This window comes from Jaculus jaculus, chromosome 12 (assembly GCF_020740685.1).
Source record: "Jaculus jaculus isolate mJacJac1 chromosome 12, mJacJac1.mat.Y.cur, whole genome shotgun sequence".
In the NCBI taxonomy this organism is placed as follows: Eukaryota; Metazoa; Chordata; class Mammalia; order Rodentia; family Dipodidae; genus Jaculus; species Jaculus jaculus.
Genome location: NC_059113.1, coordinates 94,354,854 through 94,375,986, shown reverse-complemented (window position 1 = coordinate 94,375,986; position 21,133 = coordinate 94,354,854). Strand labels below are relative to the sequence as shown.

The following is a 21,133-nucleotide window of genomic DNA, read 5'->3' as shown; positions in this document are numbered from 1 at the left end:
TTCATTAAGACAAAAATTTCCTTCACATATGACTTTCCTTTCACTGAGCAAAAGAACAATATTAAGCCAAAACATGTTAAGATACAAATGATTCATAAAGTTAACACATTCTTCATTTGAAAACTTTCCTTAACATTATTTCTTGCAGGAAAAAAACACAATTGAGATTATTCTGAAAAAGATTCCAATTGATAGTAAAGGTCCTGAAATGATAACTCTCATGTTTCTATAGAAAGTCTCTTTAAAGGCAAAAAATTGTGAACCTCTTATCAAAATATTTACAAATCCAAACTTTCTTAGGATTGGAAGTTTAACACAAAAAGTAGAATGAGGAGCATAGATCAACTTGGGCAACAAAAATATTCTATTTGGCCAAACCTAGTTAAGAAAGTCCATTTTTAAGCCGGGCATGGTGGCGCATGCCTTTAATCCCAGCACTCGGGAGGCAGAGGTAGGAGGATCGCCATGAGTTCAAGGCCACCCTGAGATGACAGAGTTAATTCCAGGTTGCAGCACATGCTCTAGAATATTAGAAATTCCTCTGAAGAGCTTCCTCAGTAGAGTAACAAACACCTACATATAATTAATTCATGCTTTAGAATGAACTGAAGGAATGTATACATGACAGGAAAAAAATCATTTTGAGATCAATAGGGTAGCTATTCACTTTTCTCATCTTTAATTTCTTTAAGGTGGTAATTCAAATCAATAATAAAACTGTAAAAATTAAGTATTTAGAATGTTTCAGGTAAGCAAATTCATATTTATAGTCATAAAGGAAAACCTACTATATCACTCCAGTATATACTACAGCCTCCAGTGGGCAAGAATCCATGGAAAACATAAAAAGATTTAGTTGGATTTTCCACTCAGTTAAAGAGGTCCTATAACTAATGACATGATGGCTACAAAACACATAAAAGTTCACAGTACCACAACCGCTTGTCTTAGTACTGAAATCAGAAGTCGTTTCCTTTTTAACAAGTCGATCATGTAGTTGGGTAATGTTAAAAAAAAATTATGATCTACTTCATTTTTCCTTAAAATAAAGCTTCCAGATACTTATTGCTTTAAATTATAAAATAAAAGGTAAATAAAATAAATCCACATACAAAGATGTGTAATTGAAAGTATTATGAACTACAAAGGGTAAGGCACTAGTTTTTAAAGCAATATCCAAAAATTATGGTTCTTTAGTGAGAACTATGTAGAAAAGTAGCATATTCATTAAGTTTTCAGGAAAATGATTTAGATTATCACCTGGTAATGTTTAACATTACTGGTCTCATGAGGCTATGTGGTCACTACATATAAATATATAAGAAAAAATAAAAAGACTACCTGTATGACCTCTTTTCCTAAACAGCTAATGTTTCAGCACTTATATAATATAATAGAAGCAAAGATTAGTATTAAAGTATTCTCCAAAGTCAAAATATCACTTGAAGATTCTCCTATCAACCTCTCAAAACCCTTATTTAGTACTGGCAAAAATCACAAGAGAATACACAACACCTTCATCTTGAATGAAGATGTACATTTCCAAATATTCATCAAAGAATGTTTAAATATGTATACACTGGGAAAAATTAGAACATCTAAGGATACTTGAAGCGTTCATGTTACTAGTAGTAAATGAGACTAGAAAGCAAAGCCAACAGTGACATCTAGTGGACGTTTCACATATGTACAACATATATCAAAACATTTCTAGCAATTAACATTTCTCAAACTACCTAAGGAATCACGACAATCTTTAGCTATAAACCAAAATAAGACAAACCTACCCCAATCATCTATTCATTAAATTAAAACATGTTTTCAAAAATTTGAAAAACATACCCGAATTTCTTGAAGGTTGTGAAAATTGTTTCCTACTCTGACTGAGATTTTGCTTGGAGTGTAGCTTTCATCGGACTTATAGTCTGCATAAATACATAATGTTTTCACCGTTGTTTTTCTTCTAAAAAACAATTAAAACACGTATTTTCATCATACTGAAAGATTGACAAATTATCTTCTCATCTGATGTTAAAGAAATTAGAGGACAAGTTACTGAATAAATGATTTTCATTTCCTTTAATTTCAACAATAAAAACGAATGATTGTATTAAATGCATTTTGACTTACAGTATTTTCAACTTGCAGAGCAATTCTCTCCAGATACAACCTCAACATAAATTATGGAGCATTTATATTTAAAATAATTGTGCCTTTAATCCCAGAACTTGGGAGGCAGAGGTAGGAGGATAGCTGTGAGTTCAAGGCCACCCTGAGACTACATAGTGAGTTCCAGGTCAGCCTGGGCTAGAGTGAGACTCTATCCTCAAAAACTAAAATAAATAAATAAATAAATAATAATAATAATAATAACAACAACAACAACAACAAAATAAAATAATTGTGCAGGTATATAGTTGTGTTAGGGAAAAAAACAAGATTACAAAATAGTATATTAAGAAGGTTCTTGCTGGGTGTGGTGGCACACACCTTTAATCCCAGCACTCAAGAGGGAGAGGAAGGATTGCTGTGAGTTCAAGGCCACCCTGAAACTGTACAATGTGAATTCCAGGTCAGCCTGGAGTATAGCCAGAGACTACCTTGAGAAAAAAAAAAAAGGTTCTCATTTGGGGGAAAACAAAAATTAACTTAAAATCACATATGGCTATATTAGATGCTATATATGATATATATATGTATATGTATATATGACATAGATGGCTATATTAGAGAAAAGGGCCTAAACAGAATCTTATAAAAACAATAAATAAATAAGTACTTTAGAGGGTGAAACTGTAGGAGATCCTTATTTTCTTATTTTTTCTGAGTAATTTTGCAGAAAAAAAAATGAAATTTTAAACCCTGAATCTTCTGCTTCCCCATAAAGCAAAACATGTAGTCACTGGATTATGCTTTAAAATGTAAGTTTTAAGGGCTGACAAGATAGCTCAGCTCTTGAAGGTGCTTGCTTACAAAGCCTGCAGCCTCTGTTCAGAAAAGCAGTGCCTGCTCCTGTGATCCCTACAACAACAGGAGGCATGGCTGGGAGAACGGAAAGCTCTTGGGCCAGGTAGTCTCGCAGTTTGTGGTCTAAGAGTTCATTTCAGGTGCAGCACAGACAGCTCCAAGTTGTCCTCTGACAGCCACATGTGGGGCCGTGGTACACGTGCACACATGCACAAACACATACACACACAAATAAATGATTTTTAAAAGTTGTGCTTTTGTGTAAACTTGCATGATTTAATAACAGTAAGTTCTTTGAAAAGAAATAGTCTGCATCAAACATCAGCCTATAAAAACAGCAGGGGAAGTGTGTGTGTGTGCACGCGCGCGTGCAAGTGTTATTTACAAATGGGAAAAACAGAAGGAGGTCTGAAGCTCATAAGAGGGCCAACTGTGCACAGGCCAAACCATGCATTAGAAAAGCGAGCAAAGGGCTGGAGAGATGATGGCTTAGCTGTTAAGCGCTTGCCTGTGAAGCCTAAGGACCCCGGTTCGAGGCTCGGTTCCCCAGGTCCCACGTTAGCCAGATGCACAAGGGGGCGCATGTGTCTGGAGTTCGTTTGCAGAGGCTGGAAGCCCTGCCGCGCCCATTCTCTCTCTCTCCCTCTATCTGTCTTTCTCTCTGTGTCTGTCACTCTCAAATAAATAAATAAATAATTTAAAAAAAAAAAGCGAGCAAAGTGACAGACTTTCCCCAGGTCAAGATGCAAAACCCTAAAAATCCTAGAAGTGCTGACAGAACAAATACCACCAGACTGTTTCAGAGAGGCCAGAATGACTAAAGCAACACACCAGCCAAAGCAGGAGAGGAAGCAGAGGAGTCAGGGAGATCTTAAAGGCAGACTGAAGACCTCCTGGAGCCCCAAACAAAAAGCAAAGGTTTTCCTATCACAGAAAGGTCAGAGATCACAAAGACTACTACTTAGAACTTATAAAGAAAACAAGAGCAGCAGGGCGAGGTGGCGCACACCTTTAATCTCAGCACTCAGGAGGCAGAGGCAGCAGGATCACCATGAGTTCGAGACCATCCTGAGATTACACAGTGAATTCCAGGTCAGCCTGGGTTAAAGTAAAACCCTACCTTGAAAGACCCCACCCCCAAAAAGAAAACAAAAGCAAATAATAAAAGGACCAATTTTTACTCAATAGTTTTACTCCTGAGTTATGAAATTGAGGATAATTTATCCACCTCAGGTTCAGCATAGAACAAAGATGAAGAGTAATGCTAATATTCTCACTACGTACCAAGCACTGCGCTTAATTCCCAGGAAAAGTAAAGCACTGCAGGAAGGGAGAAGGGCGAAAAACGTCCTCAATTCTGACGACAGAAGTCACCCTCTGACTCTCCCTCTCCTCCACCACGCCCTCTCCTGAGAAGGAGCTGTGCTTTGTTCTTTCGTGCCTAAGCACAGTAAAAGGAGAGGCATTCCTGGTCCAGCACTTACAACAGATGAGTAAGGCTTTAATTATAGTTGACTGAAGACAACATGCAGTTATAATACATTTTAGTTTCATCAACTTTACAAAGGTGTGTTTGGTCATATACTTGCTGACTCTTGAATATGCTCTCATCTAATTTAGAACCCCCCATGAAATGACAACAGAGGACATCAGTGATAGGCGTTCCTAGATTCCTGCTCAAAGTCCCTTTCTCCTTTTTTTAGTCAAAACAACCAGCTACAAGATCCAACTTTCCTTAAAGCTAGGCATGGTGGGCTGCGGAGATGACTCAGCAGTTAAGGCACTTGCTTGCAAAGCCCAACAGCCCAGGTTTGATTTCCCCATACCCAAATAAAGCCAGACTCAAAAAGCAGTGAATGCATCTGGAGTTCATATGCAGCAGCCAAAGGCCCTGGCACACCCATTCTTTCTCTTTCTCTCTCTCTCTCTCTCGCTCTCTCTCTCTCTCAGTCTTAAATAAATAAATATTTTTAAAGCTAGGAATGTCTACAAAAGTTATAGCCAGTAATATTTAAACAAAACGCACGTGTGTTACAATGCAGAATGACTTAAAAGGGAGACATACCCCTCTTATTTCTTCCACCAATGCCTTCCTGCTACCAGGGGTACTGGATGAAATAAAGGGAACTTGAGCAGGCATCTTGGTTCACAAGCTGACCTTAAACGATGAGTGCAAAAGCTGACAGAAAGCAGTGCCTAGATCCACAAACACATGGGCTGGACCGCTGGCTCCCTCCCACATGATGAAGGAGGGGCAATCCATGCCCACCTTGTTGAAAACACTGCTGTTAAAAGTACTAGAACACTACATAATGAATTAATAAGCACCATTATGCCCACATGACAGAAGAGGAAATTGAGGCTGCAATCAGGCTAAGCAAGTTGTCCTTATTCACATAGCAAGTAAGGCACAAGGCACAGGCCAAAACCTAAACAAGGACTATGTAACCATACTACATGAAAGTAAATCACTCCTAAAATACAATACCTAAAACTAAAACACAAAATACATATAAAAGTTTGCTTATCTTCTCAGCATGAGAATGAGATTAAAAAAAAAAAACAGTAGCATACTGTCTAAAACAAAAGGCAAACAAATGATCTAGATTTATAATTACACAGTCTTTGTTACTAGGACAACAGTGACAAGGACAAAATTGTCCTCTCTAGGTTTGTTTATCGTCATTATAAACTGGATGCTAAAATGGAAGCTTTCGGGCTCAAAGTCTGCGGCCGCCCCTGCGCCGCGCCCGCCTGCCCGACGTCGGGGTGATGCACGGCGGCGGTGTCAGGGTGAGGGACGGCCTTATTTGCCGGTGCGGCCGAGCCGTCAACAACAAAAAGCGCGCGGGCGCCCGGCCGGCGCTCGGACAGGCGCGGGGACGCGGGGCCCGGCGCGCCGCCCGTGCTCGCCTCGCGGCCCGTCTGCGCCCGGCGCGCCCGCCGCTGGGGGATGTCTTACAAGCCGAGCTGGACCGCAACCTGCCCGCCGCCGCCCTCAACGCCGCAGGAAGCGTCCACTCGCCTTCCCCTAGCATGGCGACATCCTCCCAGTACCGTCAGCCGTTGAGTGACTATGGGCCACCACCGATAGGCTATACCCAGAGAAGCGGGAACAGCCAGGTGCCTCAGAGCCAATATGCCGAGCTGCTAGCCATCATTGAAGAACCGGGAAAGGAGATCAGACCCACATATGCAGGGAGCGAGAGCGCCATGGAGCGGCTCAAAGGAGGCATCCTGCACGCCGGAGGGCTGGTTCGGGAGTGCTTGGCTGAGACAGAAGGCAATGCCAGATCCTAGTCTCATTAGATCTGAAGGTCCTGTCTTTCTACAAAATGGGAGGTTCATCTTTCCTGTTGAGATTAAACTCTTTGTTTTCAAAATGGTAACAGTTTAGTTTTTTCTACCATGGTTCACTAAGCTCTATACCTACACCCTCAAAGATTGGGAAAAGATTTTGCAGTAAAATTTGCACTTTAAGTCGTTAGGATGACCCAAGTTTTTTTTTAATTTTATTATTTTTAGCATTGAATTAAAGATGCATGTGACATTACTTTACAGCAAACTGTCCTAAAGCCAGTGTCTCCCTCTAAACTTCTTTTGAGCACATTTGCATCACCTGAATTGGTCTGCTCCTTTTCATAAGCTCGTCTGACTCTGAGGACTGGCAGTGCACACTGACAGCGCTTCACTCCTAGCTGGCTCACCTGCCACACCGTAGATCCTGCTCAACAGAGCTTTGCTTAAGCGTTTGCATGACTGAGTGCTTTGAAGTCCATCTTAAAGATGCACAAGTTATAAATACGAAGAAAGAGCAATCTACCAAACCTAACATGCACCCTGAACATTTTCATACTAAGAGTGTAGATTTCAGTTCTATGTTTATTGTAAGTTGATCAAAACATCTGGAAGAAAAGTGACTAAAATTGTTTGCATCTTTGTGTATATTTATTACTTGATGTAATAAAGCTTATTTTCATTAAAATAAATAAATAAATAAATAAATGGAAGCTTTCACTGAAAGACCAAGAGAGATACCTGCATTAACAGGACAGAAGAGAACTTCATGTGAAACTTTCAGTACATATGACTTTAAAAACGAGACCAAGAAGTCTAAGGTATCTCTACTCATGAAGAGGACAAGCCTCGCCTTCTCACCACAGAACAGCTGAAATGTAGGGAAACATGAAGTAACTTTCAGACCCCAAGCAATGCGGAGCACAGGACTAGTCCTGAGAGAGGAACTAGCGAAGGTGTCCACAGACGATGGGACATGCGGGCTGCAGGCCATATCTCAGCTGCAACATGGGGAAGAAGCCAGCAGAATCTGGCAGCCTCCCCAAGCTGGTGAGGAAAGGGCTGCACAGAAGAAAATCCGGAAACCTGCAGGGAGGCCATGTGCTCTCTGCCTGAACCCAAGTCTGCATGGTCAGGAGAAGCTCGTCAAAGGAAGGTAAAGAGTCACTGCTGGGAGAGCCGTGACTAGGGAACAGTCCCCAGAGGACAGAGGGCTGGGCCTCATTAGAACTCCTCCAACCCAAGGATGGGGAAATGGTTCTGCAGATAAGAGTGCTTGCTGTGTGAACATGAGGACCTCTCAAGCACGAGACTACCAAGTTCACCTGTGCAGAGCCCACCTGAAATGCTGAGCACGGCCATGCCTGTCTACAACCCAGTCCACTGAAAACAGTCTCCAGGTCATACATGGATGAGTGACATGAGAAGACAGCTGACGTTCTCCTCCAGCCTCTGAAAACACGATCATGGAACATGCACACCTGCATAAATATGTCCGTACACCACACACAACACATTATACTTTCTACATACAGAGAGAAAGAGCAAAAGATAGAACCTCAAAACAAAACTAAAGCAGAGCGTTCTTGTTAAATCTCTAGAGTATTCATGAGACCTTTAGACAGATGAAGCCTCATTAGTGAGGCTAGGTTTTCCCAAGAAAAATAATATTAAAGAGTAATCTGAGGGGATGTTTATTTTCCCTCTTAACATGAGAATGAGATTTTTTTAAAAAGTAACATACTGTCCACATAGTTGCCTAACCAACAGGCAAATAAATCATCTAGATTTTTTTTTTTTAATTTTTATTGTTTATTTGAGACTGACATACAAAGAGAAAGAGGCAGATATAGAGAATGGGTGCGCCAGGGCCTCCAGCCACTGCAAACGAACTCCAGACGCATGTGCCCCCTTGTGCATCTGGCTAATGTGGGTCCTGAGGAATTGAGCCTCGACAGGGTCCTTAGGCTTCACAAGCAAGTGCTTAACTGCTAAGCCATCTCTCCAGCCCACATCTAGATTTATAATGACCATATTTTTGTTACTAGGACAACAGTGACAGTGGTCGAAGATGCTTGCTGGCCCAGGCTCTAATGCTTGCTCCTTCCACCCTCCCCCTCTAAGTAAATAAATAAAATTAGTAAAAAAAAAAAGAGTAATCTGAGGACTCATGCAGGAACCCAAGACCACTTCAGACCAGCAAGCATTCTATTTTATTTATTTATTTTTTTTTTTGGTTTTCAAGGTAGGGTCTCACTCTAGCCCAGGCTGACCTGGAATTCACTATGGAGTCTCAGGGTGGCCTCGAACTCATGGCGATCCTCCTACCTCTGCCTCCTGAGTGCTGGGATTAAAGGCGTGTGCCACCACGCCCAGCCTATTTTATTTTTAATAATACTGTGCCATATTCCTTTTTCCAGAGTCATTCTCTTAGGGATACACAGTAATTTCCAGAGGGGATGCTGAGGAAGAATTAGTGAAGAAGCAGAAATGAGACGCCAGCAGCCTTCAGGCAGACAACACAGAGGATTATAAAACATTGCAAAACAATGACATTCTTCTCAAGGGTAGAAAAAAGACAATTATGTTTTGTAAAACAGTTGCTTATGGTAACATATATAGTAAGGTCATTACTGCTTGTTTTTAGAGAATGATAAATATTTTATAATTTCTCACTTAGAATTTCTAATATGGAAAACAATAAGAATAAAAAATAAAGAAAAGATTGTTGGAGTCCTCAATAAAAGTTTACAGTAGCAATAAAACTAAAAAGTTAGAGACCAAAACGTTGAGAACAGCTGCCCTGGAACAGGACTAACAAGCTGTACCTTGCAGGTGCAGGCCAAATACGGGTTGCCACCTACTTTTTACATGAAACTTTACTGAAATAAAGCCATACACATTCGTTTACACATTGTCCACATTGTCTAGGGCTGCTTTTACACTAAAATGACAAAGCTGGGAACTCACAGAAGGTTATATGAAAAACTTTTACAAACTCAGCAACTAAACTACAGACAATTCAATTTAAAAATGGGCAAAAGAACTGAATGCCTATTTCTTCAAAGATGACATCGAACTAGCCATTAAGTACACAAGAAGATTCTTAACATCAGTCATCACTAGGTGCTGTGGTTTCAATATGAAATGAGCCCACAGGCTCATGTGTTTGAACATGCACAACCAGTTTGGAGAGCTGCTATAAGAGGTACATAGAGCCTTTAGGTGGTCACATGGGCCTGCCTGACAGAGGTGAGTCACCAGAGGCAGGCCTTTGAAGATATAACCCACACTTAGTTCTGATGCAGTCTCAGTTTTCTGATCTGCTGAGATGTAGGAGCTGCTGCTCAGTGGAACAGAACCTACAGCTGGAACTGGGAAACAAGTCAGAACCATATCCAAAAAACAAGTTAGCTCTCCAATATCAAGCTCCCACCAATCTTGGGCTACAAGAGGACCTACACCAATTAAACTCTCTCTAAACTAATAATGGTTATCCCATTTATTCAACTTCACTCTCCATTGGGGAATTTTACTCTCTTTTTCAGATGGATGTAGAATCTGAGGAGAGAATCAGCCCATTGTACCTCACCAGGGACCCAGCTGAAACCATAGAGGAATTGGGGAAATGAGCAAGAGTGCTGCTTTCTTGGTGAACCTGGTACCAGCACAAGGGTGAAGGAGATAAGACACAGAGAATACTCAGCTCCTACCAAACAAGATATCCAGAGACACAGAGGCTCCCAAGACCTGATCTCTGAAGTAGACCTAAAAGGACCCTAATATGGTTCAGGGAAATTCGCAGAAGAGGGGGCAGAAGATTGTTACAGACACAAGTTGAGTCAATATGCACAGAGACATTGCCTCTTCTCCATAACTGATGGCTAACCCCACAATGCACAACCCATAATCCCTTCGAGGAGGGTCCCTTCGGAGGGGGGAGGACAGGTTAAAGGCTAATGATAGTACCAACACGGCTGTTTACACACTGAGTATGCACATAACTAATAAAGAAAAATAAACAAATGTAAAAAAATAAAGACAGATGTATAAAATGGCAAAAAAAAGAAAAAAAAAACTTGAAGCTTCTTCACTAAAATCAGGAACAAGACAAGCGTGTCCACTGTCCCCACTCTTACTTAATAAAGTACTGGAAGGGCTGGAGAGATGGCTTAGCGGTTAAGCACTTGCCTGTGAAGCCTAAGGACCCCGGTTTGAGGCTCGGTTCCCCAGGTCCCATGTTAGCCAGATGCACAAGGGGGCGCACACGTCTGGAGTTCGTTTGCAGTGGCTGGAAGCCCTGGCTCGCCCATTCTCTCTCTCCCTCTATCTGTCTTTCTCTCTGTCTGTCACTCTCAAATAAATAAATAAATAAATGAACAACAAAAAAAATATTAAATAAAGTACTGGAAGTCTTAGCTACAGCAATAAGGCAAGAGACACTCATAAAAAGAATACAAATTGGAAAGGAAGAGATCAAATAACCATTATTTGCAGATGATATGATTCTATACATAAAGGACCCTAAAGACTCTACCAGAAAACTGTCAGAGCTGATAAACAATTTTAGCCATGGAGCAGCATACAAAATACACAGAAATCAGTAGCTTTTCTATACACTAACAACAAACATGTGGAGGATAAAATTCGGGAATTACTCCCATTCACAATTGCCTCAAAATAAAATAAAATACCTTGGAATAAAGCTAATCAAGAAAGTGAAGGATCTCTACAATGAAAACATTAAAGCACTCAAGCAAGAAATAGCAAAATTCACTAGGAAATGGAAAGGCATCCCTTGTTCTTGGATTGGAAGAATCAATATTGTGAAAATGTCAACCTTACCAAAAGCAATCGACACATTTAATGCAATTCCCATTAAAATTCCAATGGCATTCTTCACGGAAATACAAAAAAACAACTTTACTAAAATTCATTTGGAAGCACAAAAAACCTCGAATAGCCAAAACAAAAAATAAGGCTGGCAGTTAACCATACCTGATTTTAAGCTATATTACAAAGCCATAGTGACAGAAACAGCATGGTACTGGCACAAAGACAGGCACATAGATCAATGGAACAGAACAGACGACCCAGATGTTAAGGCAGGCAGCTACAGCCATCTGATTTTTTTACAAAACCACCAAAAAAAAAAAAAAAAAAAAAATTCATTGGAGAAAAGATAGCCTCTTCAACAAGTAGTGCTGGGAAAAATGGATATTTATATGTAGAAGGATGAAAATAGATCTATGTCTCTCTCCATGTACAAGAATCAAGTCCAAATGGATCAGGGATCTTAATATTAGAAACTCTGAAACTGATAGAGAAAAAAGTTGAGGAAACCCTTCAACATATTGGCATAGGCAATGACTTTCTGAATATAACCCCAATTGCTCAGGAAATAAAATCACTAATCAACTACTGGGATCTCATGAAATTACAAAGCAAAGGACACTGTGAACAGAACAAAGAGACAACCTACAAAATGGGAGAAAATCTTTGCCAGCTACACATCTGACAGAGGATTACTATCTAGAATATACAAAGAAGTCAAAAAACAAAACATTAAGAAATCCAACACCCCAATTAAAAAATGGGCTATGACGAGGCCCTTGGTTTCCCACCAGGAATAGATGGCAAGACCTTATTGTTGAAGACTTCACATACTTGGGCTGCAAGGCCACTGAGAAATCCTGCTGGAACTGAGCTCATAACCTCCTCCATGTAGACCAGCTGACAGAAAGCTGGACAAAGCCATTCTACATGTAGTTCAATGGGAGAAAGAGATACCACCAGTGAAGATACTCAACAGTAGACACTGCAAGCCTTATAACTGGCCATCAAGGCCAAATGAGCCAACGGGTGCAATAGTGGCACGTCTGTCATGGTGGAAACCAACTGCCCTCCAACTGGACTAGAGGCCCACTCCATGGGGGGAAACACATCTCTGATACTGAAAACTTAAAACAGGGATAGTCATGAGCCCTAGGGGTGTAACATCTACTGATGTCTGGAAAAATGTATATAGTATGCTTATCAAACTGCCTAGTAAGCACTTCTCTTAATATTTATGCCCTTATATTAATGCTATTCTCACTTTAGGTAGAGAATCTTTTCTTTTCAGATGGCAGTGACTTTGGGATGACTCAGAAGGTATCATAGTGCTGGAAAGAAGTCACTGGAGAACTGAGTAACATCTTGATCACACCTTCCAAGGCTCAAGGTCTAATGCGGAAGAGGTGGCGGAAAGAATGTAAGAGCCAAAGGAAGGGTAGGACTCCTTACAACATGCTCCTCCAGACACAAAATGGCCTGGATATCCATGACCTCATAGTGCCTGACACTACCTACACAAGACCATCATAAGAGGAGGAAAAGACCGTGACATCAAAATAAAAGAGAATGGGCTGGAGAGATGGCTTAGCGGTTAAGCGCTTGTCTGTGAAGCCTAAGGACCCCGGTTCGAGGCTCGGTTCCCCAGGTCCCACGTTAGCCAGATGCACAAGGGGGCGCACGCGTCTGGAGTTCGTTTGCAGTGGCTGGAAGCCCTGGCACACCCATTCTCTCTCTTTCCCTCTATGTGTCTTTCTCTCTATGTCTGTCGCTCTCAAATAAATAAATAAAAAATGAACCAAAAAACTTTAAAAAATAAAATAAAAAAAAATAAAAGAGACTGATTGAGATGGGGAGGGGATATGATGGAGAATGGAATTTCAAACAGGAAAGTGGGGGGGGAGGGAGGGTATTACCATGGGATACTTTTTATAATCATGGAAAATGTTAATAAAAATTGAGAAAAAAATAAAATATTTCCTTCCCCCCAAAATGGGCTATAAAACTAAATAGAAAATTCTCAAAAGAAGAAATACAGATGGCATATAAACATCTAAAAAAGTGATCTACATTCTTAGCTATCATGGAAATGCAAATTAAAACTACTTTGAGATTTCATCTCACTCCCATCAGAATGACTATCATCAAGAAAACAAATGACAATATATGTTGATGATGTAGTCTGCTATAGCCATTGTGGAAATCAGTGTGGAGGTTTCTGAGACAGCTAAAACTAGTTTTAACATATGACCCAGCTATAGCACTCCTAGGCATATATCCTCAGGACTCTTCTCACTACCTTAAAGATACTTGCACAACAATGTTTATTGCTGCTTTATTCATAACAGTTAAGAAATGGAACCAGCCTAGATGTCCCTAAACAGATGAATGGATAATAAAGATGTGGTACATTTACACTATGGAGTTCTATTCAGCAGTAAAGAAAACTGAAATTATGAAATTTTCAGGAAAATGGATGGATCTTGAAACCCAGGCCCAGGAAAGCCAAATGTTGCATGTTTTCTCTCATATGTGGATCTCAGTTACAATTGTTTAGACTTGTGTGTGAGTTAGAATAAAAATCAGTAGCAGAGACCAGTAAGCGAGAAAAAGCCTATAAGGGAAGAAGGAGAAAGGTGGATTTAAGGGGTTGGTACTGTATATATGTAAATAGATGGACAGATTAATTGGGTGGAATGGCCTAAGCAAGGTCAGAGGAAGAGATGGAGTAAAAGTGTGTGGGGAGAAGAGTAATCAAAATTCAGGACATTGTGAATAAGTCACATGATAACTTACTTTTTTGGATAATGGTACACCTAGAAGCCAGAGACTGTTACTAGAAAATTTTCAGTGCCAGGGATGGGATACCTTCCAGTGAGTTGTTGACCAGGGAGGTCCCTGATGCCCCCAAAACATTACAGACTATTGTCAAGGCTCTTGGCTTACCACCAGGAATGGATGATAAGACCCTATTACTGAAGACGCCACATGCCTGGGCTGCAAGGTCACCGAGAAACCAAACTGGGGCTGAGCTGAAAACCTTCTCCCAGAAGACCAGCTGACAGAACACTGGGAAAAGCTGCACTGCACAAAACCTTATGGGAGACAGAAGCCGTCAGTGGTGAAACAGCAGGCACTGCAAGCCTCAGGTTTGGCCAGCCAGGCCAACTGACCCAATGGGTACAATAGTGGCATGTCTGTTATGGAGGAAACCAACTGCTCTCTAATTCGACTGGAGGCCCACTCTATGGGAGGGAACGCATGCCTGGTACTGAAAACCTAACCAAAAGCTTATGGTGGGGAGGTCATGAGCCTTAGGAGTGTAATGCCTGTTCTTGTCTGGCTAAATGCATATATTATGCACACCAAACTTGCCTGTAAGCACTTTACTTAATGTTCATACCCATATGTTAATGCTACTCTCATTGTTGGTTACAGAAGCTTCTCTTTTCAGATAGTGGTGACCACTGGGATAACCCAAAAGGTACCACAGTGCTGAAAAGATGTGACATAGGAATATTCAGCACTGAAGCATCCCTATCACACCTTACAAGGCTCAGGGTACATTGCAGAAGAGGTGGCGGAAAGAATGTAAGAGCTGAAGGAAGGGTAGGACTCCTTACAACGCAATTGAGCAGACAGAATTTGGCCTTGATATCCATGACCCTGCAGTGCCTAGAAATACCTATACAAGACCCTCATAATAGGAGAAAAAATAATGACATCAAAATAAAAGAGAAACTAACGGGAGAGAGAGGGGATATAATGGAGTGTAGAGTTGTGAAGGGGAAGGTGAGGGAGGGGAGGGAATTATCATGGCTTATTGTCTGTAAGTATGAAAGTTGTCAATATTATTATTGAGGGCTGGAGGGATGGCTTAACGGTTAAGGCGTTCGCCTGCAAAGCCAAAGGACTCAGGTTTGATTCTCCAGAACCCATGTTAGCCAGATGCACAAGGGGGCACATGCAACTGGAGTTCATTTGCAGTGGCTAGAGGCCCTGGCATGCCCATTTTCTCTCTCTCCATCTCCCTCTCTTTCTCGCTCTCTCCCTCCCTCTTTCTCTATCATATAAATAAGTAAATAAAATAAGTAAATAATATAATAAGTATATAAGTATATAATAAGTAAATAAAAATATAAAATATTGAATAAAAATATTATTATTCATTCCTTTAAAAGGAATGAAACCCTGACACATGCTACAACGTGACACATCCTGAAATCCTGTGCTAACTGAAACAAGGAGACTTGAAAGGACAAACATATATGACATGCCTAAAACAGTCAAATGCAAATGCACAGAAACAGAAAGTTAAACAGTGGTTGACAGGAGCTGGGGACAAGTGAGAATGCAAAGTGATCACTTAAAAGGTTCAGTGCAGAATGATGAAAAGTTCTATAGCCAAGATAGTACCAATTATATTAAATACATTACACAACAATGTGATGTACTTCATGCCATTGAACTATACAGTTAAATATGAGTAAAAGAAGAAATTTTATGTTATGTACATTTTTCCACAATTTTAAAAAGTTGTCATCTCCAGACTAAAGAAAAACCATAGGATGGCATAACAAAAAATGTTTGATACAAAAACAAATCCAAAATAGGCTGATACCATAGAAACCTTTATCCTTGGAGATAGCCTAAAAGATATAACCCTCAAAAGGAGTAAGGGGGAGCACCTAAAAAGTAGGGCTCTAGTGACAGTGGGATGAAGCCTAAGCTTAAAAGGAATTTTATTTTATTTTATTTTATTTTCAAGGTAGGGTCTCACTCTGGTCCAGACTGACCTGGAATTCACTATGTAGTTTCAGGGTGGCCTTGAACTCATGGTGACCCTCCTACCTCTGCCTCCCGAGTGCTGGGATTAAAGGTGTGCACCACCACGCCTGCCTTAAAAGGAATACTTTTTTCCTATCTCTGGCCTGTAACTCCCAATACCGGAGATTGGTGGCTACCCACACTGAGCTGTTTAATGGAGAGACCTAGGAGGTCCTCAAATCAAGATAGCTTGCTGTCAAAGCACTTGATTACCTGCCTGACGCAAAAGCTAAGACCCTATTGCTGAAGACACCGTATGCTGCTGACACAAGAGCACAGAGAGACCTGGCTGGAATTCAGAAGAAGCCAGTTCCCAAAGAGTTAGTCTGTCTAGTGCTAGAAAGCACTACATGAGCTACTGAGGGAAAATGGCCAACTCTGGTCTGAGCAACCAGAAGTCTAAACTACTCAGAAGCAAACACCCTGACACAATGTAAACACCAGTGCCCCAGTGGCACACAGCCTCAGTGGGTGACCAATGGCATTCTGATTGGCTAAGAGATCCACTCAGTGTAAAGGAACCCATACTTGGAATTGGGAACCAGATCAGAATCCTGTGGAGACACAGGTTATGTTCTCCAGTGTCAAGTTCCCACTAGTCTTTGGCTAAAAGAGGGATTACATACATCAAATTCTCCCTAAATTTATAATGCTTATACCATTTAAACTATACTGACTTCACTCTCCACTGGAAAATCTGTTCTTTTTTTTCATAAGATACTGAGACTAGAGGAGATTAACGACCCTTCACACTTCAGCCAAGCCACAGCTGAAACCAAAGAGGAACAGGGAGATGAGCAAGAGCACTGCTTCCATGCTGAACCTGATAATCAGCACAGGGTATAGAAGACAGATGTTGAGGATACTCAACACCTACCAAATGTATAAATACATTTAATAACCAAGGACAGGCTATGCCATACTATGTGGGTCAAATTCTGCCCACCACTTGCTTTTGTAAGATAAAGTTTAACTGGAAAACTTAAATTTAGTCTTCTATGCCCTGCATGTGGCTGCTTTTGTGCTGTAATGGCAGAACTATACAGTTAAAACAGAGACTAGATGGTGCACAAGATTTAAAAGATTTACTATCCAGCCAGGTGTGATGGTGCATGCCTTTAATCCCAGCACTTGGGAGGCAGTGGTAGGAGGATCGCCATGAGTATGAGGCCACTCTAAGACTACACAGTGAATTCCAGGTCATCCTGGGTTAAAGAGAGACCCTATCTCAAAAAACAACAACAACAAAAAAAAAATTTTACTATCTGGGTAGTTCAAGGAGTTCTTGAAGCCGGGCATGGTGGCGCACACCTTTAATCCCAGCAGTAGGGAGGCAGAAATGGGAAGATTGCTGTGAATTTGAGGCCAGCCTGAGACTACATAGTGAATTCCAGGTCAGCCTGGGCTAGAGTGAGACCCTACCTCGAAAAACCAAAAACAAAAAAAAAAAGGTTCGTAGATTTGTACATTAGAACAATAAAAACAAACAATTAGGGCTGGAGAGATGGCTTAGCGGTTAAGCGCTTGCCTGTGAAGCCTAAGGACCCCAGTTCGAGGCTCGGTTCCCCAGGTCCCACGTTAGCCAGAGGCACAAGGGGGCGCACGCGTCTGGAGTTCGTTTGCAGAGGCTGGAAGCCCTGGCGTGCCCATTCTCTCTCTCTCCCTCTATCTGTCTTTCTCTCTGTGTCTGTCGCTCTCAAATAAATAAATAAGTAATTTAAAAAAACAACTAAAAACCTAACACTATAGAATGACAAAGTAAATAATATAAATGGTAGATGATAACCAAGTTAACTGATTTCCATCCAACTCAATGAATTCAAAAGCAGTTGACACACAGCTGTTTCCTATCTCCTAAACAGGTAAGCATTTCAAAACTGAAAATGGGGCTGGAGAGATGGCTTAGCGGTTGAGCGCTTGCCTGTGAAGCCTAAGGACCCCGGTTCGAGGCTCGGTTCCCCAGGTCCCACGGTAGCCAGATGCACAAGGGGGCGCACGCGTCTGGAGTTCGTTTGCAGAGGCTGGAAGCCCTGGCGCGCCCATCCTCTCTCTCTCCCTCTATCTGTCTTTCTGTGTCTGTCGCTCTCAAATAAAAAAAAAAAAAAAAAAAAAGTGAAAATGTTCTCAGAGGATCTAAGTCAAGATTTTTTTTTTTTTCAAGGTAGGGTCTCACTCCAGCTCAGGCTAACCTGGAACTCACTATGTAGTCTCAGGGTGGCCTCGAACTCTCAGTGATCCTACCTCTGCCTCCCCAGCGCTGGGATTAAAGGCGTGCACCACCACACCCGGCTAAGATTTTTCTTTTAATCAAAATATAATTACAAATTTGAGAAGTTACATGAATACCCAACAGCACCATCACTCCAGGCTTCCTTAATACATAAGGCATTGTATTGGCTCATAAGCAAAAATACATTTTTACAAATGGATCTTCTAAAATTAAACCATATCATCTGAGAAACATCTACATAAAAAGGATCGCACAACATACCAAAAGAAATGTGGGAAGGGCAAGGAGAGTAAACTAAAGATGCAACAATCTGGTAAGGCAAAAAAATAATATGGAATACTTATTAACAATTCAAAAGCAAACTTAAGTGTGTTTAATTTTAGTTTCTGTATTTCTTTAAATTTTATGTAAATAAAACAGATGCTCTCTACTTACAACCTAAACTAGTTGAAAAATTCAAAAATGTATTTATTACCTGAATTGGATGTTCACTAAATGAGGCTGGGAGCCATCAGACTGCCAATAAGTTTCTAGATTGTCATCTCGTAACTGATCCACTCCAAACCCTAAAAACAGCAAAAGTGGCAATAAAGTCCCATGAAAAATAAAAAGCTATATATTTAAAACATAAAGTCACCATTATTTGCTTAGAAATTGCAATAAAGATGATGGTCTGAAATGTAAAACTTAACCAGAATTATTCTAATCTTCTAATCTCAACTCCTAAGAAACATCTCTTGCATACACAAAAGCTTATAGCATGACAATTTTGGGTTGCTGATTTTTAAAAAGTATCTTCCAGGACATATACTCTAAAATCAGTAAGTATTCAGATCTAGTTTGTTATACTCTTTACAGGCTGGCAATTAGAACAAACTTCATGTCCTGCAAAATTCTTGAAAATAAGCCAATTCTAAACAAGTTCAATATGCCATACTTTCTTTTTTATAATTAAAAAAATTATTTTAATTTTAGCAAGAAAGAGAGAGAGAAAGAGAACTGGCATGCCAGGGCCTTAGCTACTGCAATCGCACTCCAGACGCTTACGCCACCTAGTGGGCATATGCAATCTCGCACTTGACTCACCTTTTGTGCATCTGGCTTACATGGGACCTGGAGAGTTGGACATGGGTCATTAAGCTTCACAGGCAAGTGCCTTAACTACTAAGCCATCTCTCCAGACCCTATAATTTTTCTTATTTTATTGCAAGCAGACAGGAAAGAGATAGAACAGAGAATGAGAATGGATGCAACAGGTCCTCTAGCCACTGCAAATGAACTCCAGACTCATGCACCACTTTGTGCAATATGCCATACTTTCTATGACAAGACAAAAGACAACATAAAACCATTTTCAAAAAGGATTATGTAGTGCTTCTATTACCCAAAATTACATATCCTTCATCCATTCTAGATAGCTGAACTTGTTTTCTTATTAAAACTAAAATAATCCATACTAACTCTAAAAACTAGCACAACTTAATGGTAAAGAGTAGATCTTCCAGCTGGGCATGGTGGTGCATGCCTTTAATCCCAGCACTCGGGAGGCAGAGGTAGGAGGATCGCCATGAGTTCGAGGCCACCCTGAGCCTACATAGTGAATTCCAGGTCAGCCTGAGCTAAAGCAAGAGCCTACCGCAAAAAAAAAAAAAAAAAAAAGTAGATCTTCCAAACCAAAGTTAGTAAAAATGATTTATTCCACATTTTATTTCTTACTAAGTAATATTTTCATTATGGATCAAATTTAAAAGTTATTTTAAAAGCATGGTAAGAAGTCACTATAACCTTAGCATCAGCTTCTTGCCTGTCTTTTCAAGGTACTGTATGCATGATAAAACTAACATGTATCTTCTTTTTGCTCTTCTCTTGACACAAATGATGTCAAACTACATAATTCTGTATTTCAATGGTTTCTTTTTTACTTAGCATAGCTGAAAGCCTATTCCCCATCAATAGTTTAACAATGATGATAATAACAGCAATGGGGGAATACCACATTTACTATGATCCAGACACATTCTAACCATCTTATGTACACTAAATCAGCTAATATTTACTCACATGGTGTCTCAACATAACTATCTGCCATAGTTTTAAGGTTATATATTATACTACCACCTTGAATTGTCATAATTATTTAACCAGCTCCCCGTAAGAACATTTCATTTGTTCTCAATGTTATGCTATTACAACTAAGTGCCTATGTATCTATAATCTTTAAATCTATGTTACCATCTGGAGGATGGACTTCTAGTAATAGACTTCTAAGCCTTTTGAATTTGTAATTTCATAAATATTGTCAAATTCTATTCTAAAATGCTTCATTAACAATAATGCACAAAACATCTAAACCTGCTCCAAGGCTAGTAACAATTCTAAAACTTATACAATAGATTTTGAAGGCATAATATGAAAAAAAATTAAACATCATTTAGTAAGTTGTTTATTAGCTATATGTTAGAATATTTTGGACATATTAAAATAACAGGTTGTACATGCTCTTTTGAATGTAGCTACTAGACAGCTTTAGATTATATTATTTACAGTAGAGTTCTACAGGATGGCACTGCTCTGTACTTATGCTCAAATACAACCAGTGTTTTAATAATTTCCTAACCTAAGGTGAAAATGAAATTTCATATTTTTTTGTTGGTTGATTGGTTGAGGCAGGGTCTCATTTCAGCCCAAGCTAATCGGGAACTCGCTGTAGCTCACATCACAGCCGTTTGTGGCCGTGCACACCTGTAACTCCAGTGCTGCTCAGACAGACAAGACAATCACTGGGGCTATAAAAGCAAACAGCAGGCTCTGGAATTAGTGAGAGACTCCGTGACAAGAAAACAAGTGGTAGGATGGCATCACATGAAGATAACTGAATTGAATGAGGAATTGAACAAGACACTATATTATAAAGTGTGAACCCTTTAGTAATAACAAGATTTAACAGGTGTTCAAGATATAACCCTTGTGGAAACTGGA

At 40.2% G+C, this 21,133-nt stretch overlaps 1 protein-coding gene and 1 pseudogene across 2 annotated transcripts in view; one reads left to right on the top strand and one right to left on the bottom strand.

Moving 5' to 3' along the window:
- Anapc10 (anaphase promoting complex subunit 10) overlaps nucleotides 1-21,133 on the bottom strand; it is a 65,027-nt gene that overhangs the window by 30,374 nt on the left and 13,520 nt on the right. For both annotated transcript variants that reach the window (XM_045130930.1, XM_004655849.3), the window contains exons 3-4: nucleotides 18,630-18,720; nucleotides 1,843-1,963 (exon numbers count right to left, since the gene is read on the bottom strand). In XM_045130930.1, coding sequence (XP_044986865.1) covers nucleotides 1,843-1,963; nucleotides 18,630-18,720 — 212 coding nt within the window. The remainder of the gene's footprint in view (nucleotides 1-1,842; nucleotides 1,964-18,629; nucleotides 18,721-21,133) is intronic.
- Nucleotides 5,921-6,267, top strand: LOC123453655 (annotated as a pseudogene).